Source organism: Chanodichthys erythropterus, chromosome 22 (assembly GCF_024489055.1).
Source record: "Chanodichthys erythropterus isolate Z2021 chromosome 22, ASM2448905v1, whole genome shotgun sequence".
NCBI lineage: Eukaryota > Metazoa > Chordata > Actinopteri > Cypriniformes > Xenocyprididae > Chanodichthys > Chanodichthys erythropterus.
The window spans coordinates 19,828,894-19,854,217 of record NC_090242.1 but is presented as its reverse complement, the minus strand read 5'-3'; the positions used below and the strand labels follow the sequence as shown (position 1 = coordinate 19,854,217).

At 37.7% G+C, this 25,324-nt stretch overlaps 1 protein-coding gene across 1 annotated transcript; it reads right to left on the bottom strand.

Annotated features, from left to right (window-relative positions):
• Window positions 1–631: 631 nt before the first annotated feature.
• Window positions 632–25,324, bottom strand: rimbp2a (RIMS binding protein 2a). Its single transcript, XM_067376157.1, has 19 exons — window positions 25,223–25,324; window positions 23,278–23,328; window positions 20,732–20,909; window positions 18,270–18,418; window positions 17,303–17,382; window positions 16,435–16,544; window positions 15,363–16,163; window positions 14,003–14,154; window positions 12,860–13,750; window positions 11,410–11,538; window positions 11,135–11,281; window positions 10,937–11,042; window positions 9,050–9,175; window positions 6,869–7,038; window positions 6,620–6,788; window positions 5,816–5,913; window positions 3,132–3,203; window positions 2,900–3,049; window positions 632–820 (listed from the first exon to the last, which is right to left on the bottom strand). Exons 1-19 carry the CDS (start codon window positions 25,322–25,324, stop codon window positions 632–634), a joined length of 3,870 nt encoding a protein of 1,289 aa, XP_067232258.1.

Below are 25,324 nucleotides of genomic sequence, written 5' to 3'. Positions count from 1 at the left end.
ATGTTTAAAAGGGTTTGCTCTTAGACTGTCAGTATTTCGTTTTTGCACATTGCCTATCTTTCGAAAAATGCTTTTGAATGGAAACGTTATTTTCTTGTGGTCCTTTTTGTGTTTCTGACTAAAGCACTTGATATGGTCTGGAGCATTTACTGCTATTTGACTGAAAATGTCAGGCCATATTTGAAGTGCTTTTTGAACCGTTTTTATCACCAAATGCTATACCAAACATTCAAATCTATGAGATTAAATATTTCGTTCAAAATCCAGCACTTTGATTTGAAAAATGGAAATAGCAATCAAAGTAATTCCTTAAATATTTATATCGTCTTTGTCCTCTACATCACAGTATGGATAGATGCTTTCATTCTGACAGCCAATTAGCAAGCTCACTGACATATGAGTGACATCTTTATATATGTCATTCCTTTTCATATGGATATTAGATCTATTTTATAATGTGTAAGTGGCATGTTAATGTGAAAGCCGTTTTTTTGTAATTACTTTTTTATTTGTTTTTTGTGGAAAATCACCATAGCCTTGACTGACACATTGGGGGATTGGAGGTTTCCCTTTTGAGATAGAAATCTGTATGCTGTTGTAGCCATATGAATTTGAAATCAAACTCATACTTTTACTTTGAGAACTTTTTTAACAGTTTCTTTCCCTTAGAGAGCAGACCTTTTTTCTTTTTAGATGCCAGGTCTCGTGGACCCCTGGCAGGGCTCAGCGGCCTGACTGGGCCAACAGGAAGCAAAGGACGCACAGTGGGAGAGGCGGGTCTTCCAGGGGCCGGAGCCGGCACTGTACTTTCCACAGGCACCTAATGAAACATCCACGGGGAAGGGAAAATTGTGGGATATTACACAGCAAGCCTAACTTTTGCCTTATCATCTGCCTTCTTCGTAGTAAGAGTCCAGCTCATGCTCTGAGTTTTAAAACAAATTATTTATATGTGCCAAGAAAGTTAGAGCAAAAATGTTATTACTACACTCTAAAAAATGTTTGGTTAAAAACAACCCAAGTTGGGTTGAAAATGGACAAACCCAGCAATTGGGTTGTTTTAACCCTGTGGTTGGGTTAAATGTTTGCCCAACCTGCTGGGTAGTTTTATTTAACCCAACTACTGATTAAAAATGACTATATGGCTAGCTTAAAATGAATCCAAAATAGGTGAGAAATTAAAAATCAGACACATAATTACTAGAGGCAACAATAATAATCAAAAGGTGTACATTTATTAATAAGCAATTTAATAAATGTTTGTTTATTATTCATTATCTTATTAATAAATGCCCATTTATTAAACATATTAATAAATGTTAATTTCCAGCATATTTGGGTTCATTTTTAAGCAAGCAATAGTCATTTTTATACAACAGTTGAGTTAAATAAAACTACCCAGCACGTTGGGCAAACATTTAACCCAACCACTGGCTTAAAACAACCCAACTTGGGTTGTTTTTAACCCAGCATTTTTTAGAATGTACTACTCACAGATTGGAACTCTAGAGAAAAGGCAGATAATATGGCTGGTTCCTGAATTAACTCAGTTGTTTTCTTACATTTATTTTTTCTTGCCTGCTAATAAAGATAAGAATTCTTTCTTTTTGAATTGTTATTAGAAACCTCTAAAAGTCAGGGAAACTTATATTCTATTAAAACATCAAAATAGACAGAGTACTGCACACATCACAGAAACCAACTGCAGATACCATACAAGTCTAATGCACTGGCATATTAAGCAGAAAAATGTGTGTTTCTGAAGATAGAAAATGGAAAATTTGAAAAATAAATAGAATAATCTGAATAAATTAACATTATTAAGCAGATAAACCTGAAACAAACCTTATCTTTAGATAAACAAATCAACTTGCTTATGTGCTACATATAAAAGCAATATAATTTAGCCATACAAATCTGGATAAAATCCCTTGCATGAGACTGATCACTGGTATCGCCAGTTGCTCAACTTACCTAGCAAGACCGAAGTCTGCTAGGGTGGGAAATGAACAATATTCCTCAGCTATTTTCTTTTAGGCAAAGCCGGTGGGAAAAAGGAAATTAGAATGCAGCGACATCATAAAAAAAAATTCAAAACATCAATTATGAGGAGAAAAAAAAACAACAACACCACATACACATAAATGAACATAGGATGTCCACTAAATGTCCACTAGCAAAAATACATATTCGTCTCAGTTTTTCCATTTATTTAGATTTATTGTAATTACATCATGACTGTTATCATGTTTAGTCTCTCTGGAAGAGATGAGATGAGTAATATTTATATGTTCTGCTAGTTCATATGATCTGAAAAATAGAGTTTTTTGACAATGTGCAATATACAAAAAGAAACAAAGCCTCCTCAAAGAAATACAACATTTCGGGGTAATGTACTTTACTTTTATATAAAAGCTACAGGTCTGTTCTGGAAAAAACAGGCATGCGTCGACTACGTGAGTTTCCAAATCAGTCTTTTAACAGGGTCATAAATCACGAGCCACGGACCCTATATATGGACTTCACAAAGCACTTTGACTAATGCAAACAGCTTCACTTAAGTAGGGATTTGTGTTTCAGTGCAAAGATGCTTTATGCTTTATTCATAGTCCGGTGCAGGAATGGAATTTGGCCTTTTCCACAGTCCTCGGGCGATGCTCTACGAACATTCGCTCTCTTAAAAGAGTCACGTTCATACCTGTCTCTCTATGCTCTCAAAAAAGGCTCTGTTTGCAGTGGGCTTTGCTTCTCCCTTTCCTAGAGCAAGAAAGGTTGGACTGGAAACCACCACCACGGTCACATAACGAAAAAACAAACAAGCACAAGAAAACACAGAGACGGCGAGTGGACGGAGGATGAATGGACACAGGGCCTAGCGCTGAGAACGGCGATGGTGTACCCGTTTGGCTTCTGGGCGTGGAGCCGGTACCGGATTGGGCTCGTCCTGACCTTGCTGGGAAGGAGTGTCTGTCAGATAGACCTCCACGTCATCAGGCACTTCTTCGAGAAAGTTGGATGGAACCAAGCCCCGATGTCCATTCAGCTCACCCTGAGAGTGGGAAAAAAAAGCATACAATGCCACAGACTCTGAATAAAACAACCTGAGTGGTCAGCGCAACAATAATACTTACATAATAGAAGCCATCTTCATCTATATCCCCAAAAACCGCAATGATGTCACCAGCACAGAACGTCAGTTCAGCCTGACACAGAAAGCACATGATCAGCAACTATTCACAAATGCGTATTCAGCAGATTGAAAACCTGACTGCATATATATATAAATAAATATAATGACCATATATAATTATTTATCAGTCTCTTTATTAGAAAATAAACAGAAACTACAGTAAATTTGTATGCAGTTTTAAAAAACGGGAAAAAAAATAAAACAGAAAAAACAGCTTTTATAGGCTAAAGTGGAGGCTTACACTTGAGCAATAGGAACCTGGCTCTCTTATACCTAATTGGAACGGAAAAGGACTGGAAGGCCAAGAAAACTTTCAAAATCTGATGAAAAGCTTCTCTCAGTTCCTTTTTGCTTTCTTTTTTCTTTCCTCTCTTTTTTTTTTGCCAGCTTCTATTACTATATTCTATATTCATATTTAATTAAAAAAACTAAAGATGTTTAAGATTCATTTTTCCTAAAAACCTTAAAGCTAAATTCAGATTTACTTGGGTAAAAACCTCTTCAAAAGAATCAACAGAATAAAACAATTGTCTTGAAAGGGTAGAAGTGTTACTGTCCAGTAAAATATTTAATTTACAGTGGATTCAGGCAAGATGGACACTTTGGATAGTTTTCTCCTGAAAGTAAAAATGTATGTGTTAGTCTTGAGTGTCCTATCCGGCATCCTGTATGAACAACCTGATCCCAGCTATTATTGAAAGGGAATATATGTTTTGTTCCAACATCCGGATTTAATTCAGGTAATTTGTTTAAGCACTGATTCCATTTCAATTGCCATTTGTTTTTGGTGTATGGATTTAAAGCTGTTTTCAGGTCTGTAAACATTTATGTAGGGTATTGTAGCAACTCATAATGTAATAACTGCACATAATGTAATAAGTATTACATTATTATTGTAATACAATATTCATAATGTAATAATTTTCTCAAAACTTAATAAAATCTTGAGGTCATAATGTAATAACAATTTTTACATTATGAGAAAATGTAAATGTAAAAATGTAAATTATGAACTCACCAAAAACATGAGCTTTTAAAACATAAAATAAATAGTATTCCCTGCAGTAAATTTAAAAAAATCTAAATCCAGTCTTAACCTGTCTACAAAATCCACCAGATTACTGATACTACTACCACTGTAGTGTGTGTGTGTGTGTGTGTGTGTGTGTGTGTGTGTGTGTGTGTGTGTGTGTGTGTGTGTGTTGCATTTCGCAGGTAGTTTAAGACTGGATTTAGATTTTTAAAAATGTACTGCAAGGGAATACTAATGTTTTTTTATGTTTTAAAAGCATTAAAAAAATGAAAATATGACATGTTTTTGATTAGTTTAAATTGTAATAAATTTCTCATAATGTAAAAATTGTTATTACATTATGAGCTCAAGATTGTATTATGATTTGAGAAAATTATTACATTATGAACATTTTATTACAATAATAATGTAATACTTATTACATTATGTGCAGTTATTACATTATGAGTTGCTACAGGGTATAGAACATTTTGCTGTTTTTTTAGATAATGCATCTTTGGCAACATTGTCTGCTTGATTATTTCCAGAGATTCCTGAGGGGCCAGGTACCCAGCAGAAAATAATATTAAGATGCTGCGATTCAAGATATGACAATTTAATTAAAATCTTAATAACAATAGTTGGGTGATCAGTTTTTATCAAGGAATGATTTTGAATCAGTTATTATTAAGGCATTCTGTTGTGAAGAAGTTTCAATGAACTCCAATGTCAATAATATAGCGTTTGCCTCTGCAGTGAAGATTGAACTTTGTTAGGTCAGGGATACATAAACCCCGACATAGTTGCAAAACCTGCTGCCAATTGATTTCCATATTAGATCCATTTGTATATATTGGGGTATGCTGTGGGAATGATTCTCTTATGTCAAGAAATTGTTGCTGATATTCATATGGATGAGTTTTTGATTTTTGGTTCCTTGCTAAACCCAGATGAATTTTGGATTTCTGATTTTTGCTTGAACAATTTTGTTCAGCATTTTCATTTCATTTTGTGTACATCATGTATTTTCTGTTTGTATCATAATAAAGCAACTGAAAAATACTGTAACTATGGATGGTCATTAAAACAAGTGCCTAAGTGACATCTAAATTTTCTGCTAAATTTAGTGTTTTCATCAGGCCCCTATGTTTAGGTTGTTAAGTGAAATAACTGAACATAAACACAGGAGCCTGATAAAAAATTTTTAGAAGAAAATTTAAGATGGCACTTAGAGGTTTTTGCAATGGAACTCTTCATATATACATACATATATAGGATATATATATATATATATATATATATATATATATATATATAAAATATAATATATATATAATATAATATATATATAATATAATATATATATATATATATATATATATATATATATATATATATATATATATATATATATATATATATATATATATATAATATATATATATATATATATATATATATATATATATATATATTATTTATATATATAATTTATATATATATATATATATATATATATATATATATATATATATATATTATTTAAATATATATATATATTATTTATATATATATATATTATATATATATATATATAGGAATGTGTTTAACACCTCAACATCCACATTTGGGGAGCTCTCTCTGGGGTCGTAGTCATATAGGGCAACCATTCTTCTTGTGGCCACTGGGTGGCGACCTCTCCTATTTTGTTCTGTTGGAGAGAGAATCAGTGTCTTTGTGAGATAGGCAGGCTATGTGTGCATAAATAAGACTTTTTAGCAAGATCCAGTTAGTTACAACAGTTAGAATGTTCTGCACTGATGACCATAAAAAAAAAAAAAATTGCAAGCAACATATAAACTTTGGGGTCAGTAAGATGTACATGAATAGTAGATGAAAACATGAATACTTTTAAGGACATTTCACACCAAGTACAATGACTATAAAGATTACTATCCTTCTTTAAAAAGCTCACGCATATAAAGTGGCAAATGACAATGTTATTGTAAACTGGTGGGTGCAATAATTCAGTTATAATTATAGTTATCATTCTTAGTGTGAACAAGACTTTAATCAGCAAGAATGCATTAAGTTCAACTAACATGACAGTAAATTCTATTTCAAATAAATGTTGTTCTTTTGAACTTTACATTCATCAAAGAATCCAGGAAAATATTCAAAAAATATTAAGCAACCTTTTTTAAATTGTAAAAACATTTCACAATATTACTGTTTTAACTGTATTTGTGATCAAATAAAAGCAGCATTGGTCAGCATTGGAGACTTCTTTTAAAAACATTACAAAATCTTATTAAATCTAACCTGTTGATCAGTAGTGTCTACCAATAAGTTTGCAAATCTTTATTATTTGTATCATTATTGTAAGTTTAGGTAACTGTGACATAGAAAACACCAACCGATTCTGTCCACAGGGGTATTGAGAGGGAGAAATCCTTGTTTCATGAGCTGCTCCATGGTCTCATCATCCTCAGCACGGATTTCCGACACCATGTTACAGGGAATAAGTCCAGTCCTGCCTCGGATCTCCCCACGATAAAAGCCATCATTGTCCTTATCACCATACACCTTAGACACACAGACAGAGGGATGCTGAAACAATGGAGGGGTCATTTAACAACAGATCATTAACTCCAGCTGAGCGGTACCTTTATAATTTGACCCTCTTTAAAAGGGAGTTCCTCGTCAGCTGCGTCAGGGTTAGGGGACATGGAGAGAGGGTCATAGTCGAAGAGGGCCACAAAGATTCGGAATGGATCCTCCTGCTCAGACTCATCATAGTACGGAGGAGAACGCCGGTTTCGGTCCCGGTATCCATCTACAATGAGAAAGATGGGTAAAAAAAACAAGTTGTCTAATAGACAGATTTATGTGTCACCATATTATCCTGACATGAATAGTTGGACAGCCGTGTCCTGCAATGTGATATAAAACTTTTTTTTTTTTTTTTTAAATATTTTTATAATTTTAGTGTATCATTTCCATTATTCTACTTATATTAATCAAGAGATAAAATGTATTTTTAATAATATTTTAGTACTCATAACAATACATTTGTCACACTGAAGGTCCATTTAAAGGGTTAGTTCACCCAAAATAATAATAATAATAATACTAAACTTTTATTTATATAGCCCAGAATTTCTTTTTCAATGCCCAGAAAGCTACTAAAAACATATTTAAAACAGTAATATTATAAAGTGACTAGAATACTTTTTGTGTGGCAAAAATAACAAAATAGCGAATTCATTCAACCATATCTAGTGATGCTCGATGTTATTGCTGGCAATGCAGGCCTCACTGAGCCATCAGATTTGATAAACAATATCTTAATTTGTGTTCAGAAGATGAACAAAGGTCTTACGGGTGTGGAACAACATGAGGGTGAGTAATTAATGACAAAATTGTCATTTTTGGGTGAACTAACCCTTTAACTGAACTGAAAAAAAAAAAACAACAACAAGGTTTAATAAAAAAAAATGACTTATTACCTATTAAATAATACTACTTAAAATATCTTGATGGCAAAACTGAATATTCAGCAGCCATTACTCCAGACTTTAGTGTCACATGATCCTTCAGAAATCATTCTAAAATGCTGATTTCATGCTCAAGAAACATTTCTTATTATTATCAATGTATAAAACTGTTGTGCTGCTTAACATCATGATTCTTTGATAAATAGAGCATTCAAAAGAACAGCATTTTATTTATAATAGAAATCGTTTGTAACATTATAAATGTCTTTACTGTCACTTTTAACCAGTTCCTTTCTAAAAAAAAGTATTAATTTCTTTAAAAAAAAATATATATATATACTGTATATTAAATAGAAGTAGTCAACTACGCAAATACAGCTGTCCACTTTGTCCTGTAATACAAAACCATTTACAGTAGGCATGACTTTAAGGTATAAGCTTACAAGATTCTATAAAGGATATTTTGAAACAAGTAACAAACAGTATAAATATAATCATCTCCGTATATAATAAAGGACAGTTTGAATAAGCATGCAGTTCAGTCCAATGGAGTGAAATTCCTCTCCATACTTGCACAATCCATTTATTTGCCAAACACATCTTGGGTGGGTTGAAGAAAACAGACATTTCTTACAGTAATATGATGGCTATGATGTGTGTCACTGTGTGTGTTTGGCTGTGTGTGTGGGTGTGTGGTGATTGGGAGTGAAACACCCATATGGCAGCCAATTACAGATGAGCAGCAAGCCAAACAAGAAGCTCCTGACAGGCGCACACACAGACAGAGAGAGAGAGAGAGGGAGGGTGCACACGTTGTCTGAGCTACTGTAACCATGCAGAGATCTGGATCTGAGAAAGACCCATCAGATGAGGCAAATTAGTCCCGGATAAAACTACACCTGTTTCCTTTTGTCCCTGCCGCATCTACAGAGCTGTGCTTGATTGTGACTCCAACATGCCCAATGTGCATTCCACACAGTTGCCTTTGCAGTCGATGCCAAGGAACTGTTTGCTTTCTCTTCCTGGTCAACCGTTACCTATGTACATATTTGATGGCATTCGTTCGGTGTTAGATGCCGCCCTTTAACTTTCACCATTCAGTCATGCATGGCCAAAGTAAAAGAATGAGAGTGGTTTGGTTGTAAAGAGGGAGGTTTGGCAGGCATCCATCGGTGGGGCAGTGCAAAAGGGGGAGGAGCATTCTCTGTGCAAACATGTTGCTATTGGGTATCTTACAGCACCGCTTCCAACACAAGCTTCCATCTTGGAGCAGTCCAGTGCAGTTTCATGCGTTTGGCCATTTTCTTTCTCTTCGGACCCCACTCTAAATGCTGCAGCTTCAACACGTACCATAAGGAGGCCTGCGTCCCCCGTGCCTCCGGGAGGACCATGTCCTGTGCCGCGCTACACTGCCATAGTTAACATCCTCCTTGACGGGAGAGAGGTTCCCTTCACTGTTACTCTCTGTGGTTATCTCTGAGGGAAACACCAATCAAAGAGTCGTTATACCATGCGAAGGCTGTTCTGCATCAAACTGCCCAGGCTGGAGACACTTAACTACTCTGGCATCTCTATGGGAAACCTTGGCTGCGTCCGAAAGCTTAGGCAGCTGTCTTTTTGCCTGGCAATGACTTTGCAGGCAGCATTTGCACATGAATGTACCTCCCGAAAAAGATTTCGGACAAACTTTTGAAGCAGCATAACAGTTAAACGATCTACAACAAAACAGCGAGAGCTTTGGAGGTAACTAAACAAATATTTAAAGGTGTCATTGAATGTTTTTTTATAAGATGTAATATAAGTTTAAGGTGTCCCCTGAATGTGTCTGTGAAGTTTCAGCTCAAAATACCCCATAGATTATTTTAAAATAATTTTTTTAACTGCCTATTTTGGGGCATCATTAGAAATGCGCCGATTTAGGGCTGCTGCCCCTTTAATTGCTCTCCGCCCCCTCCCGAGCTCTCGACTCTATCATTGCATAAAAAAAGTTTACACAGTTAATATAACCCTCAAAATGGATCTTTACAAAGTGTTCGTCATGCAGCATGTCCAATCACGTAAGTACAGTATTTATTTGGATGTTTTCATTTGATTCTGAATGAGTTTGGTAGTGCTCTGTGGCTAACGGCTAATGCTACACTGTTGGAGAGATTTATAAAGAATGAAGTTGTGTTTATGCATTATACAGACTGCAAGTGTTTAAAAATGAAAATAATGACAGTCTTGTCTCCGTGAATACAGTAATAAACGATGGTAACTTTAACCACATTTAACAGTACATTAGCAACATGCTAACGAAACATTTAGAAAGACAGTTTACAAATATCACTAAAAATATCATGTTATCATGGATCATGTCAGTTATTATTGCTCCATCTGCCATTTTTCACTGTTGTCCTTGCTTGCTTACCTAGTCTGATGATTCGGCTGTGCAGCTCCAGACGTTAATACTGGCTGCCCTTGTCTAATGCCTTTCATAATGTTGGGAACATGGGCTGGCATATGCAAATATTGGGGGCGTACACCCCGACTGTTACGTAACAGTCGGTGTTATGTTGAGATTTGCCTGTTCTTCGGAGGTCTTTTAAACAAATTAGATTTATATAAGAAGGAAGGAACAATGGAGTGTGAGACTCACTGTATTTCATTTCCATGTACTGAACTCTTGTTATTCAACTATGCCGAGGTAGATTAAATTTTTAATTCGATGGCACCTTTAATTCTTATAATATTAACTTCTCACTAGAAAGAAATCAAAAGTGGAAAATGTTGGTCAAAAACATACATTTACACACAAACTGTCCACCAACTGCAACTTAAAAAAAAAAAAAAATTAGCTCAGCTGTCACAGAATTGAATGCACAGGATTGTGCACAGGATATAATCTCCGCTGCCTTAAAAATTGATCAGATGAAGGTATCTCAAGAGACAGGATGAGACATGATCACTGGATTCTGACATGCCTTGTTGTCTTCCTACCTCCCTATGCTGCCTGTGGAGCCAGCATTTTTCAGCTTTCGGACGCAGCCCTTATGCTAGACGTAAAGATTCAGAGAGGGTCATAATGGCTGAAAGCAACAGGATATGGTAATGGTTGGAGCACACAGTGGTGGTCTGGCACACATTGACAAGCTTATGGACGTTTAACAGTTCAAAAAGAGACAATGTGGAGCAGGAGGACAGACAGGCCCTGAACGCAAGTCTTGGACTCCTGTCTCTTACTGGGAGAGCACTGACCAATGGATGGGACCGTGAGGGGTCGGCGCTGAGGTTGAGGACCTCGTTGAGATGGCTTCCGGTATGAGTCCCGATCCAGATTTGAAGATTGAGTGCTGCCTCCGGTCTTGAATTGGGAAGAAAGCAAACTAGTTACCGCCATGCAAACCAAGATGTCATTGGGATTTGTCATTGAGATGTCTTTCCCTTTCTCAGTACCTTGAGTGCACTGTGGGAGTTTCGTCGCCTGCCTTCTTCGTGTTGCATTTCAGAATACAACTCCTCCTCATCCTCTTCCATGATGTCTGAGAGGTCCGAGCCTCGACTGCTCTCCGTATGATACTCCTCACTTTGACTGTAATGAGACTGTAAAATGCAGATTGTGAGAGAAAATGACAAGGCAAAGCAAAAAGAACAAACCACAGCATTCAATGCTGACATTCGCCTCTTATGCCTGTGGTTGTATGGTAAGGCAATCATTTCAACTGCCATACCTGCCTGCCCAGCTCTGAGCCCCTGAGGAAGTCATCCACAGATGCTCCTCTTCTGCGGGCCTGATAGCTTTCCTCATCCTCTTCCTCATCTGAATTTTGAGAGTGAAAGCTCTGGCTTCTCCTCTCCATCTAAATATATTAAAGTACTTTCAGAAGTCTTAATAAAGAGATCTGACAGTTATGCTGAGGTTAAATACTGACAAAATATCTAATCTTCTGTATGTTCATTAACTCTTTTACAGAGTTCTCATTTTCACATATTAACCCTAGAATGCATAAATGGGTCAAACTGACCCAATAGGGTATTGGTATTTTGATTATTTTTCAATAAAATGATTTGATTAATTGATATTTTATGTAGTCTTAAATGTTGAGCCTCAGCAAAAATATATTTGTTCAAAAAGCATATTTGTTCATAGGTTCAGAAAAACTACCCCACGTCTTCATAAAGGTGGTCAATATGACATATGTGTCAATATGTGGTCTTATTCTAGCTTACCATGGTTGTTTGTCAATAATAATAATAATATTTAATTCTTTATCACATTTTTTCTATCCACAAAATAATGTATAAATAAAATATAGATTTGTTTTATAGATTTGCTAGATAATATATAAACAAAATAATCTATAAATTAAAAGTTGTCAGCAAATTAAAATTTCTCACATAAACACATTAGTAATAGTTATAATTAGTTACATTTAATTACCCTGTTTATTGTTTATGTATACATGGAAAAGAACACTACGGAGACAAACATGCATATAATCAAATTCATAATACTGTTAAGTATACACTGTAAATATATAATTTTAAATAATTTCATTACACTTTAAAACAAAAAAATCTGTCATCATTTAATTACCCTCATGTGGTTCAAAACCCATAAGACTTTGGTCAATGTTCGAAGCACAAATTAGGATATTTTAAATGAAACTTGAGAGGTTTCTGTCCCTCCATTAAAAGTCCAGGTAACGAAAACTTAAAAGATCCAAAAAGGTCCTTTATGAAATTTGTTCATCATACAACATGACCTTTACCGTTCAATTCTTAAAGGTTCATTTTACAATGGATTTTTGTATCTTCTAAGTTTTGGTTACCTGGAGTTTCTATAAAAGGACAGAACCCAAACAGGTTTCATCAAAAATATCTATCTGAATTTCGAAGATGAGTGAAATGGGTTTGGAATGACATGTAAATGATGACCAAATTTTCTTATTTGGGTGAACTCAAATAATTTAAAATCTAAATAAAATTAAAATTAAAATACATACAAAACATTAAAAAAAATACATGAATGAAGAAAAAATAAATAAATAAAAAAACATCGACTTTGATATGGGTCGTTTTGACCCCCGTTATTCATGTAGGTTTTTGGGTCATGCATTCTAGGGTTAAGGTTGGTTTGCAGCTACTGTACATAACATGCTTTTTGCTGACTTGACTCACCCGTCCACTCTCTGCAGCCACTCTTTGAGCAGCCTCTCTGGCAATAGCCTTGGCCACAGTGTCAGGAATAAGCGTACCCCGGGGCTGGGGGAGGATCCTTTGAGGTGACGGGGAACGGCGGTTCGGGCAGGCCGGGGCGTCCAGGGTGTGTCCGTGTGGCATGCCTGTGGGCATGCCTGATGGGGAGCAGCCAGGCTCCCATGGCTGAGGTGGGCCCCCTCCATGATGAATCATTCCTGGCCCTGGCTCTTTGGTTTCCAGCTCTCTGGCACTTAGTGGTCTTTGGGATTGGGGAAGGGCCAGTTGGGGAATGTGAGGCTGGGGCATCGGGATAGCTGGCTGGGGATGGAGCATGGGTGGCTGGGGTTGGGGTTGGGGCATGACCATGGACTGCAGGGGTTGAGGCATATGCATGGGCAGCTGGGGCTGGGCCATGGGCATAGACGATTGAGGCTGGGGCATTGGGATGGTCTGCTGGGGTTGAGGGATTGGGTGTGGTGGTAAAGGCTGGAGATGCGGTGGAGATGGCTGTGTGGGATGGGGCATACGGTGGGGATGGAGGTGAGATGGGGGCTGGTTGGGTTGAACGGGGAGGGGTTGGAGATGGGTGGGTGGTTGGGGTCCAGGGTGAGGGGGAAGGGATCGGATTTGGGGATGAGGAGGCATCGGTTGGGACTGCTGGGGTGGGAGAGAGGACTGCATGTGGTGAGAAGGAGGGAGGGCTTTAGGAAGAGGCACCAGCAGGTGGTTTGGAATGACGGCGACATGGGAGTCTTGAGATTCCCCTTGTGCTGATAAAGTCCTGACGATAACCTCACGGGCCTCCAAGCAGTGGAGACGGTTCAGCTCTACTGCCACATAGTCTGCCATTGGATACAACACCTCAGCGATCTGAAACAGCATTAGTTTTAGCATTGATGTGCGGTTACATTTACCATGGTTCAGTTCATTTGTCATGAGCAAAATCCAGTCATTTCAGTATGAATCGCCATAATCAGGAAAGATTTCCCCATGCAGAATGGGACACCAGTATGACTTTTTCATAACATTTTTAATCTTGATGACTTTTAGCCTGCAAACAGTCAAGAACTGTTCCGTCACATAAATGTCACCAGATACGACTGCTGATGTGCACATCCTTACCCTCTGACCCTTAGTGCACACTGCATAGCCAATGACACTTGCACCATTAGAAGTTCCCATAGGTGTCATTGGAGGGGGCTTCCAACGCACTTGAAGAATCCCTGGGGTGTGTCCACACTGGACCTGGACTTCTTGAGGAGGCAGAGGGGGTCCTGAGGAGGGACAGATAGCCACTGGGTATTTACAGTAACACACCTGACATGCCATACATTATATTTAGAAAGGATTTTTTTGTACTGGATTCATTTGCTTGAGCTCAAGTTTACAGTAATGTGGTCATTCCAATAGCTTCACAGCTGAATAATGGCACAAGGGCATTCATTACTTCCAAGTATCTCAGCTAATTAATTAATCCAATTAGCCTCACTAAATCTCTTTCTGTTGCCTTTGAGTCTTCGACTTTGTTAAGTGGAGTGTTGTGCTAATCAGAACAATAAAAATAGCTGTTTTCTGTCGATCTAAGGAAAGATTGTGTATACTCTGTTTAGGTCTGATGTGTGTGTCAGCTTTGTCTTAGTGGGTAAAAATACAGATTTTCTGACATTTATTTGATCAATCCTGATGTCGACTCTTATAATCCCAAGATCAGTCTTTTACTCTCTGCCTATTTTCAGTGGCTGTGTGAAAATCTGTCTGTTCAGCGCTTCCTATCACTGCATTCTACTGAACTCAACTCTACAAATAAATTATATTTTCCTAATGTAATAAGCTTGAAGGTTCCCTGTAATAGTGTTTCCAGCAATGCTGCTCCCCTGCTGCTGATTTTACCCAAGCTGTGAATGTTTTTTTTTCGCAGTATTGAATGTGATGAATTTACAAACTTGTGTATTGCAAAAATAATAGACTTTCTTTTAAATTTTCCCTCACAGGCTGCAAAATCAAGCATTCAGCGCAACTACTGTAGTCCCAACTGTAGGACAATTTACTAATTTTTTTAAGTGAATCAGAACATACAGTGCAGTTTGAACAGTGTTGCTCGATTCAAAATCAAATAACTTTTACAAACAGTTTTTTTCAAAAGTGAATCCAAAACATACAGCAAGACAGTGTAATCTGATTTAAAAACAAATGACTCTTTTGAACTGGCTCTAAAACACACACATTGCACCAGTGTAATTTAATTTACAAATGAACGACTCTTACGAGCGGGTTCTTTAAATTAATAGGCCTAGTTAAAAAACAGCGATATCAGCGCAATATCAAACAAAACCAAATTGAATTTGAATTGGATCAAATTGAATCAAATTGGATCTGATATGAATTTGTGGATTAGAATCTAATCAAAAGCACTAGTCATCCTATGCATCCGAATCACTCAATATTGGCGCAATATCTGAAAAATATTAGAGATTAATCTTACCAGCAGCCTGGGTGCAGAACTCCACCCCAGCCTCTCTCTTCTCTCTCTGCTCCAGGGGCATGTGCCAGGGCACCTGGTGAGGTTTGGCCAACACTTTTACCTTGTACACTGTGGCGGCCTTCAGGTTCACAAAACGCAGTTTGTAAGAGCACGGCTTGACCACAGCATGCTCCACACCATCTAAGTGCACAACATGGGAGTAGTTACTATTACTGGGCAGCCAAGAAAGTTCAGCGGAGTCACGCAAGATATCGTCCATGCGCAGGCCAGTGGGGGCCACCACAACATTGCGGCCCACCAGCAAGGTGCAGCGCAACTCATCGGAGAGTCCCCTGTCCGTCACGCTCTGTACCGACACACGGTAGGTGCAAGAAGCCAAGTCTAGCTTCTCGAGAAGCAGTTTGGTCCTGCCCCCAAATGGCACAGAGGAGCGCACTTCCCCGTCCACTAAGATATTGTAGCAGTTGATGTTGCCCCAACCAAGGGGCACCAGAGGCGCTTCCCAGGCCACTATCACACTTCTCGCCAGCTGTTTGATCAGGTTGATCTTCCTAGGGTAAGGCACGATGTTGTCGCCCAGCTCCTCTTCGTCCAGAGCGCCCATCCCGTTGCTGCAGTGGCCGAGGGCATCACTGCTAATGCTGTCCAGAGGAGCAGCTCCATCTATGGCAATCAGGCTCAGACAGCTCTGCTCCAGCCTTCCCTGCTCCTGTTCCCCGTCGATAGATGGCTTTTCTTTGTCCTGGACAAACTCCACAAAATTAGAGGGAACCAGGCCACGCTGCCCATCCAACAGCTCTCCTGAAACAAACAGAAATAGAAAGATCTCATAAGCTGCAGCAGATCTCATTACATAAAATGTAATTGTGATGCATTTTGTAAGCATGTCATTTTTAATACACGCTGTCAGGTAATGCTTACTGATTAAATTCACTTTTACTTCTCTATGTCTGTTATTTATCCTCTAGTGTCCATTAGCAAATAGCTTGGTCAATTAGAGATCCGGTCTTTTTTAAATGTAAACTCTTAATTTTCAACAATAATTACTCCTCTCGCATCATAACTCAATTACCTTCATAAAATCCATCATCGTCCATGTCCCCATATACGTACAAGTACTTCCCTGCCACAAGAGGGAGCTCTGCTTCTGGATGCTCATTAGGTCCATCATAGGGATTATAACTGACCAAAACACCAGACAGTGAGTGGGAAAGAAAACAAAGAAAACAGTAAAATACAAACACATGTAGGCCTATATGTACAAGCATGTATGTATACATATATAACATTCACTTGTTCAAAAGTTTGGAGTCAGTAAGATTTTTAATGTTTTTGTACATTGAACATTAATGTCTCTTATGACTGTGTAACGAAGTTTATGTTTAGGGAAGGAGGCGGGAACCAGCGAACGTTCAACACAAAATAAACAAACAACAAAAGTAAAGCGGCAGCCCCTCGTGGACGATTGCAGCATAAAAATATAATAAAAACACAAAGTCCAGGCCTGGTCCTCTCTCGTCCTTCACTGTCGTCTCTCCTCCTTTTATCCTTCTGAGCTCCTCTGTGAGATTCGAGGCTCCGTACCCACGGCTCTTGGCTCCACCCTTCTTGTCACAGACTGTTTTCTATTTTAAAATATTTTAAAATGTAATTTATTCCTGTGACAGCAAAGCTGAATTTTCAGCAGCCATTACTCCATGTATCAGTGTTACATGATCCTTCAGAAATCATTCTAATATGTTGGTTTGGTGCTTAATATGTCGTGGCCACAACAAAACTAAGTGAATCAAACATGTCTCCTCACAGTCAACGTAATAGATATCTTTAATGTCAGTTTTGATCAATTTAATGCAAACAAAATAAAAGAAGAAAAAAAGACTGTCCCCAAACTTTTGAACAGTTCTTATTTAGAGAGAGAGAGTAAGTGGTAAGAATAGTACCTATAGCGGGCAGTGCAGAGGCGGACCTGACCTGTGTATCTTGCCTTGGATCTTGGAGCTGGGCTCACCTCATCATCCATCTGGACAGAGGAAATCAGCTGACACACTTGATCTTCATCTTTAAATTCCACAATGAACATCACTACATAAATGTACTATGGCAATGTACTATGACAGTGTTTGTGTGATGATTATTACGTAACATCCATTTATTTCCAGTCCTGCTCCCAATGTGCACAGTGCATGCATGTGTTCATGGATGATCTGATTCATGTATGATTAAGTGCACAGAGCGGGGATGATTATTACCTATTTGCATTGATGTCAATCACATAGCCAGGGAAAATATAAAGCTGAAGTGTGTAATTTCTATGGTGGTGATTGCATCACCAAACGGAACTGCAAAAACAATGACTGTTTTTAAACAGGTTTGCCATTGGTCAAGAACTCACGCCATTGGTTGAGCCAATTTTGCTGTGTCAGGCTGGCTGAGATGCTCAAACAAATAGCACAATGTTTTTATATAAGCATCGAGTCATAGTGTTTACAGTTTATTGGCAAAATAAACAATTAAATAATTAAAATGCTTTATAGTTGGGACCAGAGAAAGTATTTTAACATCAAAATAATTACACTCTTCACATTTAATTGTTAAATGTATTTTTTTAGTCAACATTCCACTGAGACTTTAGATGCCCAAATGTGTGATTTTGTTTACACAAACAGTAAACAATTGACTTTCTTTCCTAAATCATCAGAGAGTCTTTAACCCAAACATCTGATATGAGGTCATTTATGTAGCTAATTATATAGAGAGAGGCCAATTATAAAGGCATGAAATGAGCACATTTCTTCTCTCTTGAGTAAAATATAGGCAGATAAACAGATACTGCTATCTGCTCGTGGCAACCAGTTAACCGAATGATAAAGTGTAGCTGTGATGAGTGGATGGCTGAAGGGGACAAACCTCTGAGAGGGATGCTTGCATGGGGCTGCTGGAGCAACTCTGGGTTTGGACGTTGAGTTTGACCGATAGCTGCTCTGGCTTGTCAATCTTGTGTTGCTGTACTATGGGCAGTTCTGAAACCAGTGGAGCTCCGTCAGATCTCTCATCACCTGGTTATAATGGAAATCAATGACTTTTAATCATCATACAATAAGAAGGATCTGAACAAATGGATTTAAATGAGGCTGTGGAAAAAAAACATTAGAGAATAAGGCAATTTAAATGAAATGGAATCAAATGGACGCAATATTAACTAACAACATGTACTTATAGGGTTTAGGATTGAGATTTGGTTTAGGGTTTGTTGTTTTTATGCATAATTTACTGTTATAACTATAGTAAGTATATGTAAAGCCCATGTTTAGCTCTTTACTCCTGCCGATTTAGGCTTCACTGTACCACCTGACCACTGCAGATTCATTTAAGCATTGGTAGTGTTGCCATAGAAACGGGCAACTCCGAACAAAACGTCACGTGTTTTCATCTCAAGGCTATGGTAATTATGACGTGGCGAGAACGCAGTATTAGCTTATTGAAGTTTCCTTGTATATTTCATTCTGCGGCAAGCTTCTTTTTGTGGATTATACTACACACGCTAACATGTGACAGAACACGGAACCAAGATTACATTAAACAGCAGAACAAAAGTAATGGATATCCTTGCTGCCCACCTCCTGCTGCTTGAGCAGGGAGATCGCTCCCTCAAAGACCACACAAGGGATTTTCTAGATTTGAAGTGCTTCACCCATTATCCTTCAGGGAACATCCTTGAGGGAGTTTTGGACAATATGTAGAATAGCTGCTGGTTCAATGTGACTCACCATACACCATCTGCCTCGAGGATGAGGACAATGCCAGCCCCACTCCTGACCCAGAGCCCAGCCGGCCTTCAGCCACACACACTACGGATCTTAAGCCAGAGCCCACCGCGGACTCAAGATAGAGCTTGAACGATTGCCAGAGGCTATGTTTGTCCTGGAGCCCAAGCACATAGCAGAGTCTGACCAGGTGCTTGAGCCGGAAACAACATCCATTACAGAGGGTAGTTCGGTGGAGTTCGGATGAATTGGAGCCTTGTCCACATTCCCGTCACTGAGGTATGTGCTATAAGCTGGGTCTCTATAGAATTATTATATGATGAGCTGGACGATATAATGTTTCAAGGTCTACAGTCTCCGCTGGTCCCATCTAGTCACAAGTCAACTTCGTCTCTGCTGGTTCAGCCCAGTTCCAAGTTGTCTTCATTCCTGCTGGTTCAGCCAGGTCCCAAGCATCTCTGTTCAAAGTCGCCTGAGTCTCTGTTGGTTCAGCCCAGTTCCATGTCATCTCTGTCTCTGCTGGTTCAGCCCAGTTCAAATTCGTCTACAGTCTCCACTGGTCCTGTCTAGTCCCAAGTCGTTTATCATCTCTGCGGGTTCAGCCAGGTCCCAAGCATCTCTGTTCAAAGTCGCCTGAGTCTCTGTTGGTTCAGCCCAGTTCCATGTCATCTCTGTCTCTGCTGGTTCAGCCCAGTTCAAATTCGTCTACAGTCTCCACTGGTCCTGTCTAGTCCCAAGTCGTTTATCATCTCTGCGGGTTCAGCCAGGTCCCAAGCATCTCTGTTCAAAGTCGCCTGAGTCTCTGTTGGTTCAGCCCAGTTCCATGTCATCTCTGTCTCTGCTGGTTCAGCCCAGTTCAAATTCGTCTACAGTCTCCACTGGTCCTGTCTAGTCCCAAGTCGTTTATCATCTCTGCGGGTTCAGCCCAGGTCCAAGTCATCCTTGTCTCTGCTGGTTCAGCCTAGTTCCAAGTCATCTCTGCTGGTTCAGCCCAGTCTCGCTCTTCCTCCAGCACCAAGTCTCATTCATGCATTTAGTTCAAAGTTTCTTAGTCATATCCAGTTTGCCTGAGTTATAGTACTATGGTTTCTGATTATTGCACACCTTTTCTCTTTTTCTTCGATTCCCCACCTCAGCGTATTTAAGCCTTCAGGTTTCTCAGTTTTTTTTTTGTTTTTCATGTTAACATCTATGTTTGATGTGTAGTGTTTGTTCTGAAGTTCTCCAAGTGTTTATTAAAGTTTCCTTGTATATTTCATTCTGTGTCACATGTCTTGGTCTGTAAACTACACATGCTAACCCCTGACAGTATGGATATACAAAATGGAAATAAATGATTACCATCATACTCAATGGTGTACATTCATACTCCAAGGCACTTCAAAGAAAGAAGCATTACTGTCCAAAAAACATGCAAATACCATGGAAACACCATGGAAACATCCAAAAGACAATGATCTGAAAAGACATTTTCATTTAAAATAAAAGCCAGAACTGATCAAAAGTTTTCAAAACTGGCCATGACTTTGTGAAATGACTATGGTTCATGTGGGAAACAAAATACACCTCCAACTGTTTGAAAAAAAATAAAAATGCTTTGCTCACTTTTTTCTGCCTGGTGCTGCAAGCTGTTGTAACTGTTGCTCAAGTTTTTCTCCTGTGAGTTAGTGTTGAGTGTATCTTCTGTGTCTGACCCCAGGTGATATTTCTCCAGCTTTTTTGACAAAATATTGCACTGCTCACTCTGTGTCCGGCATTTCTGCTCTAAGTCATGAACCTTGACCTTTGAGGGACGGAAAAAAGGAATATACTGGAAAGAATTACACAAATGATGAAATAAAATTGTTTATATCATGAATTAATGGAGAAATACACAGGAGAAATACACTGAACTGTAGAAGTGGTTCTCAAATTGTTTTGCTTTAGTAACCAGCAATATTACACAAGATTACACCCAACAATATGACAGATGAAAAAGAAAACTGACAATTTTGTAAACGCATATGTAGCAGAAGTGTTATTTACCAGCCTAGCACATGGAACAAACACTGTGCCAAATTCTGTATTATTAGCAAAATCTCTGCTATTCAACATATTACCCAGCGTTGAATAAATTTGCAACAAAATGCTGTAAAGCTTGATTGGATGCTCAGGCTGTGACAGTAACAACATGATATGGGAATTGTTTTTTCCCCTTTTAGAAGTTAATAAGCCTATTTATTCTGATATCCTTAAGGAATCTTTGAAACAACACGTTTTTTTGGTTAAAAGCATGAGACGCAGTGGCAGTGGAGTGAACAAAATACAACATCAGTCGCATTTTTCAAAATTGAACTTTTTAACTTGACTACACTAATTTTAGAACACTGTGTTATACACGAGACGCTGCAAAAGACATGAAACGCAAGCACAATGGTCAAATACATTTGTCTAGTGCAACTGTTTTAGACCAGAACGACAAATTCTATACTTGTGAATAGATACCTGAGATAAATTAATTTAAATAATTTAATGCATATCATCAGGAAAGCATATTTAAAGAGCTCAAACATGCTTTAAACAATGGTTTACAGCAAATGCATCAAAGCATAAAATGAGAGCACTTTTTAGTGCCAAAGGCATTAGAGGTTGAAAAAAAAAACACAGGTTAAGAGTATTATCTAACGGATCATAATACTGAAACTTTTCCACCATCTGGCCAAAACATTCTCATTGCTTAACTGTTCCATTCCGTGCCGATCCGGCCCAGCCGGTATGAATATGGTTTTATTTTCCACTGTGGGGCTGATAACAGAGATCTTTGGAATGTAATAAAAATACGTCAGTTGTTGACTTGGTAACGCAAAAGGTTACAGATGATATGAGATGTAAATATCGACCGAGTTATGGAGGATAATCAGATATTTCTTTTAATGTTATTAACTTGCGTTAATTTCACTCAAATATGGTTCAGCTCGATTAGCCAAGAAAGGCCCAGAACAATTTGTAATCGTGCCGAACCAAGCTCGAGTGGAAATATAATTGGAACCATTCCTGTCCGTTCTTAGAAACGTTCGACTCAACGGTGAAAAAGCAGCCATAAATTCATCAGGTCCTAGTTTTACACCAACAACAGAAGACCTGATATAACAGCCTGTCACAATTTTGTTTGTTAAACTCTTAACTCGTCAAAAGAAACAATTCATGGCCATACAGATGATTGTAACAGTGGAGATACTCAACTGGCACTCATTAATACAATGATTTTAAAGGGACATGCCACACAAAAAAATTAAAATTCTGTCATTATCTACTCATCCCAATGTTTTTCTTACTGGAAGGTTATCATTTAATAACGACTTAAATTCAGTCAGTTCTTTATATAAAGACTATGGTCTCAGTAAACTGTGAATGCAGAGCATTCAATGCACTTATAGTGCTTTTATGTGCTGGAAAGCTTCAGTTTACTAATATTGAAAACATTTCTTAAAATTAAATTGAGTAAATTCAAAATTTCTTACCTTTTTAATGAAGAAAGTCATATGGATTTGGAAAGAGTAAATGATGACAAAAATTTCTGAGTGAATTGTTTTTGCAAAAGTGCCATGGTCCAGGTTTTTGTATGTTTCTAATGAGAAAAAAAAAAAAATCTGATATGTATATATATATATATATATATATATATATATATATATATATATATATATATATATAAATATGACATGGGTATGTGATAAAAAATAACACAAAACTAAAAAAAATATTCAACTATGAAAAAAAGATGAACCTAACATCTTGAGACAAAATTGCAGGGTATAAGAAACAATATTAAAGATGAGAAGAGGTGAAAATTATGAAGGTCATAAAAATAAGGAACCACTGGAAGGACGCCCAGTAGGGGACATAAGCTCTGCTCAGAAGTCAAGCTGACAGTACGTGACAAGTAGAAGCTTCTCAGACCGGCCCGACTGTCAGACATGGTGGTCTTTTATCATACACAAGAGGGATCCAGACAGGCTGCACCGGTCCCTTCTAAACTTATCAGATAATTTGGGTAGACGGGTGCTTTTTGCACGAAAGGCAGACTCTGCTGACCATGCTTGGAGTGTAAATTAGGCTTTTCATAGAAGGATGCCAAAGGACAGAAGGAAAGGAAGTAGATTAAATTTTACCTCTAGCAGATGCACCACTTCTTCACGCTCTTTCTCAGTTTCAGCTTGAACCTGAAAATAGGAGATAGCACTTTTAGTTTAGCAGTACAAATGCAATTCCATTGACTCAAAACCCAACAAACTCAAACCACAGAAAGTAACTGCAACGTCAGTAGGACATTATAATCTCACACTGATTCTGAAAGATTTGCCAAGTTACTTCATCTAACTTCTGACAGATTTATTGATCCCAGGGGGGAAATTCAGTATTTGAAGGGCAAAAATCGGAGTCAGAGTTTACAGCAGCTAATCATAAAGGTGTAAAATTACAGCGAAGTCTGTGTTTGTAGGCAAGCAAAAAACATTGAGAGATACATAGACAAGCTATGATTGCCATGCAAATTGTATCAGTAAGTCATTTGTGCATATGTCTGTGTTGTGTATGTTAGTGAGGTGAAAGCTCTGTCGAACCCCTCCCTAGGGATCTGCACTGATGCGGTGTCTGCTGTCAGCTCTAATTGCTTTGTTTGCCTGTCGCTGCTCCTTCCTGAAAGGCCGCAGACACAAAGAAAAGCAGCCATGATCCTATCATGTGACTGCACTGATTTTATTATGCCAGCCCTATTATGCCAGAATATCTACTGCTTCCACATCAGTAGAATATTTTCTTATACTGCATATCATTATCCTTGAATATAATAAATAACAGATGAATAAGATGTTGGCATGAGGAATTGAACTGGTTCAACATGGTGATCTGGGCTGTGAAAAGCTTATATTTAAAATATGTTTGGAATAAAATGGCTGACTGTTTTCCTAAGGCTAAATTTATAGCTAGAAGTTTAAAGAATTTTTAATATAAATTGACAATTAAATATTTATTTTCACACTTCTGCATAAACAACAAAATCACAACTTGGCTGAATATTGCATAAAAAAAAAATTCTGTTTATTAATATTTACCTTGATTTTTCTTCGCAGTATTCTAACTTGTAAAAATGTATTAATGGAAATGTGTTGGTTGTGTTTAAAAAGTCTGTAATTTGTGAAAAACTATTTTCACAAAAGTATTCAAAATATTTATATGTTTATAAACAGTACCACTCAAAGGTTTGGGGTCTGTACATTTTCTTTAAAGAAATATATACTTTTATTTAGCAAGGATGCATGAAATTGATCAAACGTGATAGTAAAGACTAGGGCTGTCAAGTGATTATATTTTTTAATTAATTACATAATTAAATTGAATTAATTACATGATGTGGCGATTAATTAATCTAATTCATCGCAAATTAACATCAAATTTGCCTGCGAAATTAACCCCAAATGATAATATAAAGTCAATATTGTGTAAAATATAATGTGTAAATATAATTATATTAAATATAATTGTATAAAAAAAGTGTAAAAATACAGATTTCTGAGAATTAGTGGAACTAAAGGTATGAGAATAAACATGAAACACAATCTTACAGACTCCAAACTTTTGAATGACAGTGTACACAATTAAATTGTATATACTTGTATATACTATGATGTTATTACTTTATTATAAAAAATAAAAATCACACTTTAATATTAAATGTTCATGTCTGGCATGAGTATAAAACATTAAAAGTAATTTGAAACGATAAATAAATAAAAATCAACCCCTAGGACATACAAATGGCTATACTGTATGTTTGGGGATCAGTTGTTACAGATCCCCATGTTTCCATTTTCCCTGTGACCTAGTTTCCCCATTCTGTTCATTTGCTGCACCTGTGTCTAATCATCCCATCACCTTGTTAAGTTCCCTTTGTTTGATACTTGTATTTAAGCCCTGTGTTCACCCTCATTCCTCGTCCGTTCTCGTCTGTGTAAGGTTGTGTATATTCTAAGTGTTATCATTAAAGCTTGTATTCCTCAACTCCCCTTCGTTTATCCTGGTGTTTGCTACCAACTGTGACATCAGTGAGGTTCTTACCTTCTGGAGAAGGCTGATCTCCTGCTGTCTGGAGTTGAGGAACGCCAGGGCCTGCTCATGCTCTGCCTCCAATTGCTGCCGCCGATCCGCAGCCTCTCGCAT

What these genes read in the sequence shown, in the direction of transcription:
- rimbp2a (XM_067376157.1), bottom strand. Translation starts at nt 25,324, where the DNA reads ATGCGAGAGGCTGCGGATCGGCGGCAGCAATTGGAGGCAGAGCATGAG. An exon ending in CTCTGCACTGCCCGCTATAG is followed by an intron (nt 16,545 to 17,302) that starts GTACTATTCTTA and finishes TGTTTTGGTCAG; the next exon opens with TTATAATCCCTATGATGGAC. An exon ending in ACTCCCACAGTGCACTCAAG is followed by an intron (nt 11,043 to 11,134) that starts GTACTGAGAAAG and finishes TCCCAATTCAAG; the next exon opens with ACCGGAGGCAGCACTCAATC.